Source organism: Neovison vison, chromosome 8, assembly GCF_020171115.1.
Source record: "Neovison vison isolate M4711 chromosome 8, ASM_NN_V1, whole genome shotgun sequence".
Lineage (NCBI taxonomy): Eukaryota > Metazoa > Chordata > Mammalia > Carnivora > Mustelidae > Neogale > Neogale vison.
In genome coordinates, this window is record NC_058098.1 from 88,229,371 (window position 1) to 88,242,810 (window position 13,440).

Below are 13,440 nucleotides of genomic sequence, written 5' to 3' on the forward strand. Positions count from 1 at the left end.
AAGATCCAGGAGCCTGTGGTCAAGGAGGTCATTGCCTCTATTTGACTACCAGATAGGACTATAATTGCCTTATAAATAAAAAATACCACACGATGAATCTTAGCATGGCATCATTAAAAAAAAAAAAACCCTTATTTCCAAGCATTCTTGAGAAATGATAGAAGGCTTGGGAGTGTTCAACCCATTGAAGAGAGAAAGCACGGGGAGAATCATATGCTTTCACCACATATTTCAAATGGCTGTCTTTTGGGGCTCCACAACTAGACAAAGTGTGAGTAGAAATTAGAAGGAAATGAAACTAGTTTGTATGCTATATATTTATATAGGGACCAAGAACTTCCTGATGGAGCAAAGCTTCTCACTGGCTGCCTCCATTTATGACAAAAGAAATGATGTCTGGAGGACCCCTGGGTCTCAGTGTCAGGTTAAAGTGTTGACTCTGCGATCTTAAAGGTCTCTCCAGCCCTGGCTTTTCCATCTAACCCTATGAGTGTCTCCTAGAGTGGTGGTTCTCAGTCTTTTCTTTTTTTTTTAAATTTTATTTTATTTATTTATCAGAGAGAGAGAGGGGGAGAGAGCGAGCACAGGCAGACAGAATGGCAGGCAGAGGCAGAGGGAGAAGCAGGCTCCCTGCCGAGCAAGGAGCCCGATGTGGGACTCGATCCCAGGATTCTGGGATCATGACCTGAGCCGAAGGCAGCTGCTTAACCAACTGAGCCACCCAGGAATCCCGGTTCTCAGTCTTTTAAAGATACACATACCCCTTTGACAATCTGATGAAAAGTTATGGACATTCTCTCCAGGAGGAAAAAAATGCAAGTATGCCCATAAATACAATTATTACTAAAACTAGACCCCCCCAACCCACCCCAAAGTCTTTAGGAGGTCTCTGGACTTCAGGTTAGGACCTCTTGTCCTAATAGGTTTCTAATAGACGGGAACATAGGTATGACTTACTCTGAAATTACATACATTGAAGAAAAAAGCCTCTTTGGGACTTAATTCAGAACCATGACTATGGTTTGCTATACGTCTAATGCAATGCATCATTGATTTTATCCTGTCAGCCTTACTTTACAAGTGGCCCCAAGCAACTCACAACTTCACAGATATATGTACATAATCGTATGCACATATTTTATTTTAAAAATAATAATGATGCTGTTTGGTGTAACCACAGAGAGTCACAGAGATATGTTATTGTAACTGAGATTCTCGGGTAGTTGGAATTTGGGGGAGTTCTTTCTGATTAGGGCTGTCTTACATATTTATGCCAGAAGAGTTCATGAGCTATTTCTGATACTTAGACTTTAATCATGCTTAATGAACTGAACTAAACATAATTCTTGTTCTGTTTTGGTAACCTTGTGGATTTCTCCTAATGCTCAGTTTTGTATGACTATACCATTCTTGAAATGCTAATACCCAAAATGCTAATTCAAGGGAGGACCACAGAAGTTAGATTTCATTTCAGAGAAGGGCATTCAGTATTCACAGGCCTCTCTGGAAAAGCAAGGCAGCGAGAAGAGTGATATTAGGTGGAAAATATTGGCTCCTACCTTTGGTGAACACACAAATTTAAACATATAGGTTGCACAAAATTTGGATAAACTGAGGTGGAATCCAACATTTCTTGCATGAATGCCTGTATAATGTGGCAATAGCTGTGAGAAAAGAGGAGCCCGGCATCTAAGACCCAACACAATGAAAATGCAATGAATCGGAATGCCTCACAGATCATAGCGGAATCAGAATTTCCAGCAAGGAAAATCTTTTCATGGTGAATTAAGTGGTGGATGAAGAAAAATGGTGATGAAAAAAGGTAGGCACAGATCACAAACACTGGGCTCAGGGCTCACTGCTGAAGATTTAAGAACCTTAGCTAAAGCTATGCAGAATAGAATGTGGAAAATTGAATTTACTAAACAATTAAGCATTGAATTAATCTACATCCTGCACAGTAGAAAAGTGGGGGAGGGAGCAGAGCAGAGCTGAATAAATCAGTGGAGCTCATTAAAAGATAGTGAATATATCAGGTCTGTTGTAGCATAAAGGAGGACAGTTTCCTGTATAACATGGAATAATTCTTGGGTTCTAAGTCACCTTTCTGGAGTCCTAGTCTTAATCAGATTAACAAACATGCTTCTGATGAGGTTATTCTGTTGCTCTGTATTTTAGCTTGTTATCGGTAGCTTTTCTATTAATTACGAGTCAGATCACCAGTCAACAATAGTAGTGAGGGACAACATAAATAAAATGAGAGAGCCCAGGAGATGTCACTCGCAGGATCTCATGCATCCTGAAACTCCCACGGGTTCCTGCAGCCTCCCACATGCCTTGCCGGTCTTTTGTTCAATTACAGTTAATGCAATACTTTGCCATTTTCTCCTTCTAATTATATTTTCAAGTGGGATTTGTAGCACATAGAAAAACATCCTTTTACATGTCGAGGCACCGGGGTTTTGTGCCTGGCATTGTCTGTCCCCTGGGTGCTGTACCATTCTTTCTGCAGAGCTCTGAATAAACAAGTCCCCCTTTTAGAGCTGCAGTTGTACAAACTGAAAATTTATGCATTAACTGTTTGCATTCTGAGCATGTGTTCGAGATTACGTCTTCTAGCATTCTCCTGACATGCTGCAGAATGCGTGTTTGTCAAAAGCTCCCCTCTCACGGTGCTCCTATCTTTCAATCCCAGCATCAGCGGATCAGTTAGCACCATTTTTGAGAATATGCATATTGGTTGAGCCGGACATACAAGTGGTGGCTCTTTCTGCGACTCTGCTTCATTCTGGGGGGGCCACGTTAGTCTTCTGGCCAAGGTTGTAGAGCTGGCGGCAGGCAGTCATCCTCTTCAGGAACGGGGACTCTTCCCTTTGATTGGTACGCAGCACGCCTGGGCTCTTCCCCTTTCTTTCTCTGGGTGTCACAGACATTTTGACCCCTCAGCCTTTCTTATCTTCTCGGGGACACGGAAATACTCCTCGAGACAGAAGCGAAGAGCACTCTGATTTCGCTAGGCACATTCAAAGCGTTGGGAGGGTCAGTAGACTTGACTACTACGCAGCCATGAATGGGGACAGCCTGGGATTGAGACGAGGTGGGCATATTTTACACACAAGATCATCCTGCCTTGCCACGAATAATCTTGGAGACAAACACCACTTCCCAGCCAAGGACCAGCTTTCTCTTCTGCATCGTTCCTACCGTGCGGGATGACCAGTGACTCATAGGACTGTTTTTGAAAGCTAGCACTAAAAGCTAATTAAAATCTTTTCTGGTGATAAAGGGAGATTTGGGAGAAGTGTTGCCATGATTGTTTTCCCCAAGAATTTAATTTACTGCCAATTTTTCCTATCTGAATGTTACTTTCAAATGCACCCAGTGATAAGAAGCAACATCTGTTTTCCGTTCAATAGTACAAGAAGGCTCGGCATGGGGCTGAGTGTACACAGTCCATGTGAATCTATTGTTATTCTCATTCCTTTTTTGTCCCTGTGCCTGGTCCATTTGCCGTGTACCATCCGGCAAACAGCTGACACATACTAGCTATTATGGACCCCGGCCTAATTGTGAGTCTTAAAAGCTCTGCCATGTTTGTCTTCCAGGATGAATCAGAGGCCTCTGTAAACCGCAGTGTTAGAGACCACTGCTCTCATTTTGCATTTTCAGAACAGGAGCAGACTGTCGTGCCAGAGGGTTTGTTGACGTTAAAAATATAGTCAGAATAAAAAAAATATATATATATATATATAGTCAGAATCAAGTGGCAGGACTTCTCCCCCCACCCCCACCCCCACTTCTTTGCCTGGAACGTTTTTGTTTTCCTTGGTAATAAAGCATACAATTACTTATAGAATAACTATTTGTAGATATTATTTTAGCTCAGAGGAAGAAACTGGCCAATTTTAAATGTGCCAACGTCGCTCCGAGCTGGCGCCGTTTGTGGAGGGGAACGGGAAAGGTGGCTTGGCCGTCCGGCCTAGGCTTCCCTGACTTCGTTACTATATGATGGGATCCCACTGGACCAGTGTTAACAGACCACTCTATTTGGATTTCTGATCTGTGCCCCCACAGCCCTCTTGGAACAGAGATCACGATGACACAGCATCGACTCGTTCGGGAGGAACCCCGGGCCCTTCCAGCGGCGGCCACACATCGCACAGTGGGGATAACAGCAGTGAGCAAGGTAGGAGAGGCGTTCTCATTCTCTCGTGCTACTCGTTTCATTTTTAAGGGTTGAAAAATCAGAAATGTCTAGTTAGTTCCTATTAATCCAGTTTCCCCTAGAACATAAGCCCCTTAGTGTAGGGGAATCAGCTTCTCTTATTTGTTGCTCCAGACCCTTTCTTCTTTTATGCCACCCCAGCTGCCTAACTGGCCATCACCTGCTCACCTCCAGAAAACAGGGTAGGTGAATTGACTGGGGGCAAGATTAGAGGAGATTAGAAGTTCAAGTGTGTGTAAAGAGCATGCCCACTATTACCCTGAGATACAAATAAAAAAGTATTTTTATTACCTGCCCTTAGAGGCTTCTCAAGAGATCATGAAGAAACATCTTTCACGATTCCAAGTCAGTGATGTCTTCAGATGCTTAGAAGGCCGTAGCCTTTTGGGAACCCACACTGGGCTTCTCTCTCCACTGGGTTGAGGCTGGTTTTTTCCGGATTTGCTTATCCGAATCTCTTAAGTGCTTGACTTCATTGCAGAGTCAGACTACAGGGAATTAGGGAGAAATGAAAAGAAGCCAGATCCATTTAGCTCGTACTGTTCCTTGAATGCACATACCTGTGTGTATACTTGGGTGTCCATGGCTATGCACGTCTGACCGTGACTAGTAGGAAAGAAAGTTTTAACATGTAGTTCATCTTCAGCGAAAAGGCGAATGAGTATTCAGATGTCTTGTGCTGCCTTCGGTGAGACCCACTGCAGAGGAATTTTGTGTTCAGTTAGCGCAACCAAAGCTTAAGAGCGTATTCTCTATTTGAAAATAAAAAGATGGCTTTATTGAGTTGACTCTGAGCCCACAGTAGGTGCATACTTTAAAATCCGGTGTGATGATGCTGTGCCACTAGACGACAAAAGAATTTTGTTTTCTCACATACATTGGGCTGGACCAATTAGATTTGCAGTCTAAAATGAATTTGACATCATTAATTGGAAAACAAAACCAGGAAATTTTTTTTTTTTTAAGGCACGTGTATGCTACTTGGACTGGGAATAACTTCTACACATAGAATTTTAAGCATCTGAGATATTTTATTGTTCAAAGGAAAGTTGCTGACTTCACCACAACTCTGAGTGTAGTAAAAAATGGAGCCCACGATAGTAAACGCGTTGAGAGCTGAGGCAGAAACATGTAACCTCTGACCTCTGACTTTTACTGGAAACTGATACGCAGCATAAATCCACGGGGCCTTTTCTCTTTCAAGTGTGTGTATGTATGTGTGATGGTGTTGCTGCTCCCGGGACTAGAACTAAGGTGATGTCGGCACTTTCAACAGGAAGCCCTATTTTCAGCTTCTTCCATGAGTTTCCAAAAAGGTGGAAAAGGGATCTAAATTCTTCTTCCTGTACTCCAAATTGCTACATGAGGTCATAGCCTCTTGTTTTATCTGTTTGTTTGTTTCTTTTTCTTTTTTGTTTCTTGCTTTAAAAATATATATATATTATCTATCACCTAGGAATAGGCAGGTAGCTTAGCTGCTGCTTTGATGGCTTGCGAACTGCTGAAACGGACTTGAATGTAAAATTGTAGCATATACGCTTTCTCAAACATAATCTGATGAAAGGATTTTGAGAGGCCAAAGGCCCTGTCCTAGTTCTTCCCCTGTGACATGTCATAACAGGGAATTAGGAATTTTGCACGTTTCCTTTTCCTTCAACAAGTGTTATCCAAAGGCCAATTTAATAAGGAATTTGATCGTAATCTGGAGACATGTCTCTTTCATAGTACCTGAGTTTTCTAATTACATTATTTCTCTTTTGTACTTTTCATATAAGATCACCACCTATTCTGCTTTTTTTTTTTTAAAAAAAAAAGAATTTTCCCATAAATGATATCATCTGAATGAGCTCTGTTGAGCCTTCCTAAAACAATCCTGGCCTCATTTGACAGAGGAGGAAAATAAGGTATGGATGCCCTGAGAGCTTTGGGGTGGTCTTGGGCAGCATCAGACTCCAAATTTCAGTTTCCTGATTATTTGTCTAAGATTCTTCTCCTCATGCCCTCTTTCTTGGCTCTCCACTAAGGAATCAAGCCAGTGACTCCCACTGTGATCCAAAAGAAACCTTCTGTGTAGACCACCCCCCGCCCCCAGCCCCTACCCAACACCTTGAGAGCCGGGGTGCAGGAGGCCCTCCTGTGGTCTTACCTGCCCTTCTCTGTGGCTTTTCCTCCTGGGCAGTGTGCTTTCTCTCTGGCTATATGCAGAATGATGCCTGCAAGTGTTGCCGCCACTACATCTGTGCATTTCCATGCCAACCGTGACCCTCCTAAACCTTTTTTCATCCCTGAGACCTGTGGAGCTGGGTCTTTGTGCAGCCTTCAGATTAACTGTGCACAGTGGCTTTTCCATGTTTGCCCTGCCTGCCTTTTCTGGCAGCCATAGATATGTAAGCTGTGCCAGCATTTGGCCCGTAATGCATGTCCTAAATAGTTATTTACACAGTTTGAGTCCATTTTAGTCAACTGGGTAAATAACAGCCCTCTTCAAAAGATTTATAAATCCATAAATATGTCTTTATACATACCCAATAGACAGAAATAACTCAATCTGTCAAGAACATATCCAAAGAGGTGTTTCCCCCATAGGCAGGAGTAATACATATTTTAAAACTTTCTCTACTGTATTATTTGTACTGTGTTTCTTTTTCCTCATTCCTTTTCATTTTTCACCACTTCATTATGGCACCTGTGGTACAAAAAAAAAAACCCAAAGAAACAAACACAACAATGACAAAAACCCAAAAAACAGAAAAGAAATCCCCAGGCTCTACTCCTGTTACCTTATCTGCGCATGACGTAGGCATTAAGCAGGCTATATCTCAACCAAGTCCTGTTCATTTGGACTTTCAAAGTTTAAAAAAAAAAAAAAAGAAGAAGTCATTCAGGAAATTTGTAATGTTCTGACAGATTTCAAAATACAGTGACAATTCCTAGTGAGGCTTCCAGCAATTTGGGGGATTTTGAGTGCCTGATGACTTGCCAAATTAGCGGCTATTGTGGTTGATGGAATAGTTTTAGTCCAAATTTTTATCTAAGCATAAAAATATAAAACAGAAAATCCAATGCTGGGCATTCTAAAAAGAGTACATGCAAGATACATAATTAAGAAGATGCTAAAGACTATTATTCTTCAGGGATTTGATGTTTATTTATGATTTACATAATACGCCTTTCCCCCCAACTCAAACCGTTTATAGTGGTAACTTTTCTGATGGCCTCTACTTTCATTTAATATGAACACTTGTGGCCGTTTGCAGGAAAGTGAGTCTTTGACAGTGAAGCTCCTTTAAGCTGGCATTGAAAAGGAAGGCCCCACGCCTGTCTTTGGTTGGGGGTTCTGGTGATGTTGCTCTGACATTGATTCTGGGTACTCGTTCGCTTCCTCAGACCACTGCCGAAGCTACAACATTGGATCCTGATTTTATCCTTGTCTCTTATTTGCCCCTTTCCCATTCCAGAAGAGAAAAATGTAAGCTCAGAAATACTGAAGTAACGGTCAGAGTCAACTCCGGGATCTTGTCTCTTGGCTTTGCTTCGTGACCCCGTTAGGATGGGCTGTTTTCACCACCCCAGGCAGGGTCTCACACATAAGATGAGGTGCATATTGGCAGACACATGACTCCTTCCTCTGTCTTTTTTCTCCTACCACGTGCAGCTGCCCTACTGACCAGAACCAGGGTCTCCTCTAGGAAGCATGTGGCTTGGAGCAGGAGAACACCAAGCACATTTGGTGTCTCTCCCCACCATATTTGGACTCTTTCCCAGGAGGGTTGCCATAGTCACCCTATAACTCACAAGCAGCAGCTTTGGTTATGACTGACCATGGTTTGCATTTGGACATGTCTTCCTTTTTCCTTTTTTTTTTTTTTTCCAACATCAAGAGAGATGAGTATATGCTAGCAATTAAATAACATAATAACATGTTAAGGGCTGTCTGTCAGTGTAGGTATTTCCAACCCTTACTTTGTAAAAGAGATGGCAAATGTTCAGAGAGGCTAGGAGACTTGCCCAAAGTCATATACAGGTTGGTAGTAGAGTCAGGACCCGAACCCATACAGTGTGACTCTAGGGCCCATGCTCCTGAGGCCTGTGTCCTCTGGTGCTTTCGTGTGACAAGGAATGGAAAACAGATTGTTGATGAACCGTCTTTCTCTTACCAAGTTGAGGCCTCTTTCAACAGTGTCTGTACCAGGCCCGGCCCTGTCTCCATAATGGTGGTGGAGCTGGTAATGGGCCAGAGTTAGCGTTAGCCTCAGGGGGGTTATACTCTGCTGGGGAGTGAGAATCTAGATTCTAGTGTTAAGTAGAATGAGAGATTCACAGAGAAATGTGATGATTGATATAATTAATTTGTATTATGTATTAAGAGCCTATACCATTTCGCTCATTCACAGATTTATTGAATTGAAACTAGGAGCATACAAAACAAATAAGGACATTTCTCTTGCAGAGCATTCCCCATTTAAAGCTCATCTCATTTTCCTCTTTTGTGAGAAAAAAGAGAAAGTATTATTTCTATGTTGAAATTTGATATAAAACATCTCAACTTGAAAGGGCTTTAATGATTGCTGAAACCTCTAAAACCCACTTCTGAACTTCTCCTTTTTGGGGGCAGGACTCAGTTCAACAATAGTATCTTTGCTCCTACTTAAAAATAAAAAAAAGCAAAACCAGCATGTTTCTTTAAAGAGAAATAATTGAAAAGTACTGCTATTTCTTTATAATAATGTGTGATAGTTGCAATGCCTCCCAGTGTACCCTGTCCCCCCCCAACTCCAGCTTTTGTATGAGTTCAGGCAACCTACAGGCAGAAGGCAATCCCATTTATTATTGAAGGGAATCCGAAGGCAGTTGTTTCAGGCTTGGGAGAGCTGGCTGGGAGGGGGCGGGGAGCAGGGAGAGGGGCAGCGGGGAAGGGCCACATTACGTTCCAGATGACTAAGCAACGATTTATATACCAGCTTGCCTTTTTACATGAAGAAGAAAAGTAATAACAGCCCAAACCCGGGCATTTGAAACAGTCAGCTGTCCGATGAATAATGGGATAGGTGGGAAGGAGCGCTCTGATTGGATGTCTTAATGAGCACATTTCTCGCAGAGTTTGGGCTGCAGTTCCCCTTGACCTTTGCCCTTTATTGACCAAACTGACACTTCATTTTTCACATACTTCCAATTATGGCTCGGCTTAAGTGTTGCCCTCCCTCCTTTATTTCTTTCCTATGGACAACTTGAGAGTGGTTGAGGCCACAGAAGATATTTTCATTTGAAAAACTACCGTAGCAACTCAGGTTTGGGATGTAATCTGTAATCTGCAGTTTTTCAGATGAAAAGACAAAGTGAACGCTGCTTGTTTAGAAACAGTTTTCTTTGCCTTTTTTTTTTTTAAATCCCAACTGATTTTTAAAACAGTGTTTATAAGAACCTCAGAACCCTGTGAATCAAAAAAAAAAAAAAAAAAAAAGTTTGGGTTTTTTTCATTCCATTTGTCTGCTGGTCAGGGTAACTTGAATGATCTCTATTTGTTCACACTTACTTGTTAAGTCTTACACTTCTGCGGGGACTTCTTGTATTCCAGTGGTGCCCTAATGCTTTTTGACTAATACGCTTTGGAGAGAAAAGTAAAATATAATTGTGACTGCAGGCCTTCACCCTTAGACCACTGCAGCCCCGTGTGTTACTTTAGTCACACTTCATGTTGGGCTGCAGATTAAAGAGTGGCCTTTGCGCGCAGTGGCAGGCAGAAGAGGAAAATGATTTCCTGATGGGAAAAGTCAGGTGTAAAAAAGAAAGGGGAAGTTATTATACTCAGCAAATCCCTGTTATCAAAAGGTTCATATCATTAACTTATCAAACACGTTGAACAAGATGGATAGACAGAGAACTGTTTTTCTGGAACAACCCATGCTGTATATTCAACCTTTCCTTTTATTGACTCATCAAATGCAAGTAACTGTTTTCTGTTCCCCATTCTCTTGACTTCTAGCATCATGACAGGAGGTCATCTCAAAACAAAGAAAAATAACTTGGTCATCTGAAGAGCAGTAACTGTATATTTAGGGGACATGCACTTGGCCATGAGTGTTTTCACAGAGACTGCATCTTCTGACTATTAGGAAGCTGGAAGTCAGTGTTTTTCCTCTTAAGCGACTGAAAAATGCCTCTGAAATTATTTACTCCCAAATATATTTCCCTCCGACACAGAAGTATTTGTTCCAAAAGTGCATGAGGTGTTCCCTACTTTATTATGTAGCCCTCTGGCATATCCATGGCATAATTTTACTATAATATGGTAATAAAAGAATATGTAAAAGGCAGACAAAGGTTCTGTCTTTTTCTGTAAGGTGACCTCTGTTACCAAGTAACTGCTTTACTTATGAGCTTATTAAAAACTCAAAAAATGAGCTTTTCATACTTCATAGGCATTGATGTGAAAATGAGCTGTCCTGTGAGTAGTTTTCTTGATCATTTTTAGAACAATTGATTAGCCAAAGAGCTCCTGTCATTAGTTGACATTGACTGATAGCAATTTGTCACAAGCTCTGAAGGTCAGCTAGACAGTTGGAGTTTCAGCCTGCCTTTGATTGACCTTTACTGATTCCATCCTCATGTGATTGGCTTTGAATAGGTATGACCCTCGATCAGAAGAGACAAGGCATTTGTCACCAGGGTCATTTCTTATATTTTCTGTTGATTGCTCATTTTTATTTATGTGTGAACTCACGGTCTGGATATCTTATCAAATTTATACTCTAATTTTTGACATGTAAAAGGCGTGATCCTTGTTAACCATGGCCTTAAAATCACAATTCTGTCTTCTCCATGGTTTGTGGTGTGGGAGTGGACTCCGTGAGTTGTGTAGACTTGGCTGCTGGCCCTTGGCATTGTCACCTGTGTGGACACCTGAGTTTTGTGGCATGGGATGGATGCCTGCGTGCCACGTGGAGTTTTGTTGTTGTTGCTGCTGTGGTTGTCTCTTAGAGAAGTGCCTGCTTGGGCCGCCTGGGTGGCTCAGTTGGTTAAGCAGCTGCCTTCAGCTCAGGTCATGATCCCGGCGTCCTGGGATCAAGTCCCACATCGGGCTCCTTGCTTGGCAGGGAGCCTGCTTCTCCGTCTGCCTCTGCCTGCCATTCTGTCTGCCTGTGCTCTCTCTCTCTCTCTCTCTCTCTCTCTGACAAATAAATAAATAAAATCTTAAAAAAAAAAAAAAAAAAGTCCCTGCTCTGGGATGACTTGTAGAAGTTCTGAAATTATACTCCAGTTCTCAGGCTTCCCTAGAATTAATTACACTGGCCTCTCAAGAGTCACATGATAGTTTTAAATAAAAAATAAGTAAAGAATTATATGTACGTTGATGTTCTGTCAGTTCATTGTTTGGCTCTGCAGCCAGGAAGTACGAAAACTTTTTTATTTTTATTTTTTATTTTATTTTATTTTATTTTTTTAAAGATTTTATTTATTTATTTGACAGACAGAGATCACATGTAGGCAGAGAGGCAGTCAGAGAGAGGAAAGAAAGCAGGCTTTCTGCTGAGCAGAGAGCGCGATGTGGGGCTCAATCCCAGGACCCTGAGACCATGACCTGAGTCGAAAGGCAGAGGCTTTAACCCACTGAGCCACCCACGCGCCTCTGAAAACTTTTTTAAAAAGGTATCTTCCTGTCAGTTTCCCTCAGCCTGCCGTAAGTTAGAGAAGGCCTCTTTGGCTGTTCATAGTGTTAGCTTTTCGCCGAGAGTGGAATAGATGTTCTATCATGGTGGACTCAGAGTTTGTTGTTTGTAATGCTCCATTCTTTCTTCCCAGAACTGTAAGCTATTTTCCCCCAACTGCATCACGTAGAGAAGAAATATTCCATTCTTCTATTAATAATGTGGGTTTTATTACCTCGTGTTAATGATAAAAATGGCGACCCGAGCTTTAAAAACCTAGGTACTAATGAGTCATTATGTAATTATTTAATGCAGTTTCTAACGAAGGCCTTTTTTTTTTTTCCCCTCATTCTCTCTCCCTTTCCCTTCTTGATTCTGCGTTCGGTTTTAAGCTGTATGCAGTCACTTGTTTTTTCAGATCAGCCCTCCTAGGAGTTCCAGGGCTGACACACACAGCCCACCTGGCCCAGCTGAACCTGTGTTTCAGTTGCTACCCAGGAAAATACACCAGGAGAGGACCCATCGTCCTGGGTGGCGGATTCTTCACCCCATGTCATTGTTGGCAAGGCAGAAATGAGGACGTTAACTTTGGGGAAGTATCCATTTAACGTAGCCCAGGGAGATAAAAAGAGTTTAGAACTGTAATAGTTTTGCAGATAAGCCACAATATTACCAAGAGCTGTATTTAAGGGGAGAAGTGTAAATGTATCCATTCTGGTCAGGTGGTCAGAAATGAATTAGCGCTGACTGTAAGGCAGGTGTTCTGTACGAGGCTCTGAGAATGACTAGGGCATAGTATTTACCCTTGGGAAGTTGGTGTGCGCTACCTCGAGCATCAAGCATGTGTATGTGGAATCTTCTCTGAATACTGAACATTCTCAGGGAGCTGTGAGTGTATTTATTTCACAATAGGCCAATGATCCAGACACAGTGAACTCTGGGAGGAGGGCTGTTGGCTGAAAGACAAGGTGGGAGACATTTAACCTAGCTGGCACAGGGACCCCTCTCCCTTGGTCCTCTGACTGCCATAAAGGTTCGGTATCTGGTGGGCCCTGTGAGATCAACGTTGATCCATAGCCCAGTCTCAGGAACTTGGTTCAGCCCTCCCACATAGCCATGTGGCCACTCGGGGCCTCTGCTGCCTGAACTACTGGGGTCACCATTGCTCTCTCCACCGTTAGTCACCTGGCTGCCAAGTCTTGCTCATCCTTTGCAGGGAACGCTGACATTTTGGGGACTGGCAATCTGGCAAGGACAATGGTTGGCTGCCTTGTCGGTGTAATATTTTTATTAATGAATAAAATAAAATACATAGGACTACAAGGGAAACTAATTATATTGAAATTCAGTTATCAAAATGTTTTAAAAAACAAATTGTAATACAATGATATAGTGCCTTGTTAAATATGTATTAAATAACGAGGTCTAGCAGTGATTCTATTGTCTACCACATTTTTGAAATAGTGAGGAATGTAAATGATGTTTTAAGATGTTTGTAACAACTATATTGTTGTATGTAAATATGATTTCCTTTGGTGACAAAGTCACAGGTCCTGCTAATGGTTCTTT

At 42.0% G+C, this 13,440-nt stretch overlaps 1 protein-coding gene across 2 annotated transcripts in view; it reads left to right on the forward strand.

The window, feature by feature from the left end:
• The window catches only part of MEIS1 (Meis homeobox 1), a 134,827-nt gene that overhangs the window by 25,526 nt on the left and 95,861 nt on the right, over positions 1–13,440 (forward strand). For both annotated transcript variants that reach the window (XM_044264106.1, XM_044264107.1), the window contains exon 7: positions 4,075–4,186. In XM_044264106.1, coding sequence (XP_044120041.1) covers positions 4,075–4,186 — 112 coding nt within the window. The remainder of the gene's footprint in view (positions 1–4,074; positions 4,187–13,440) is intronic.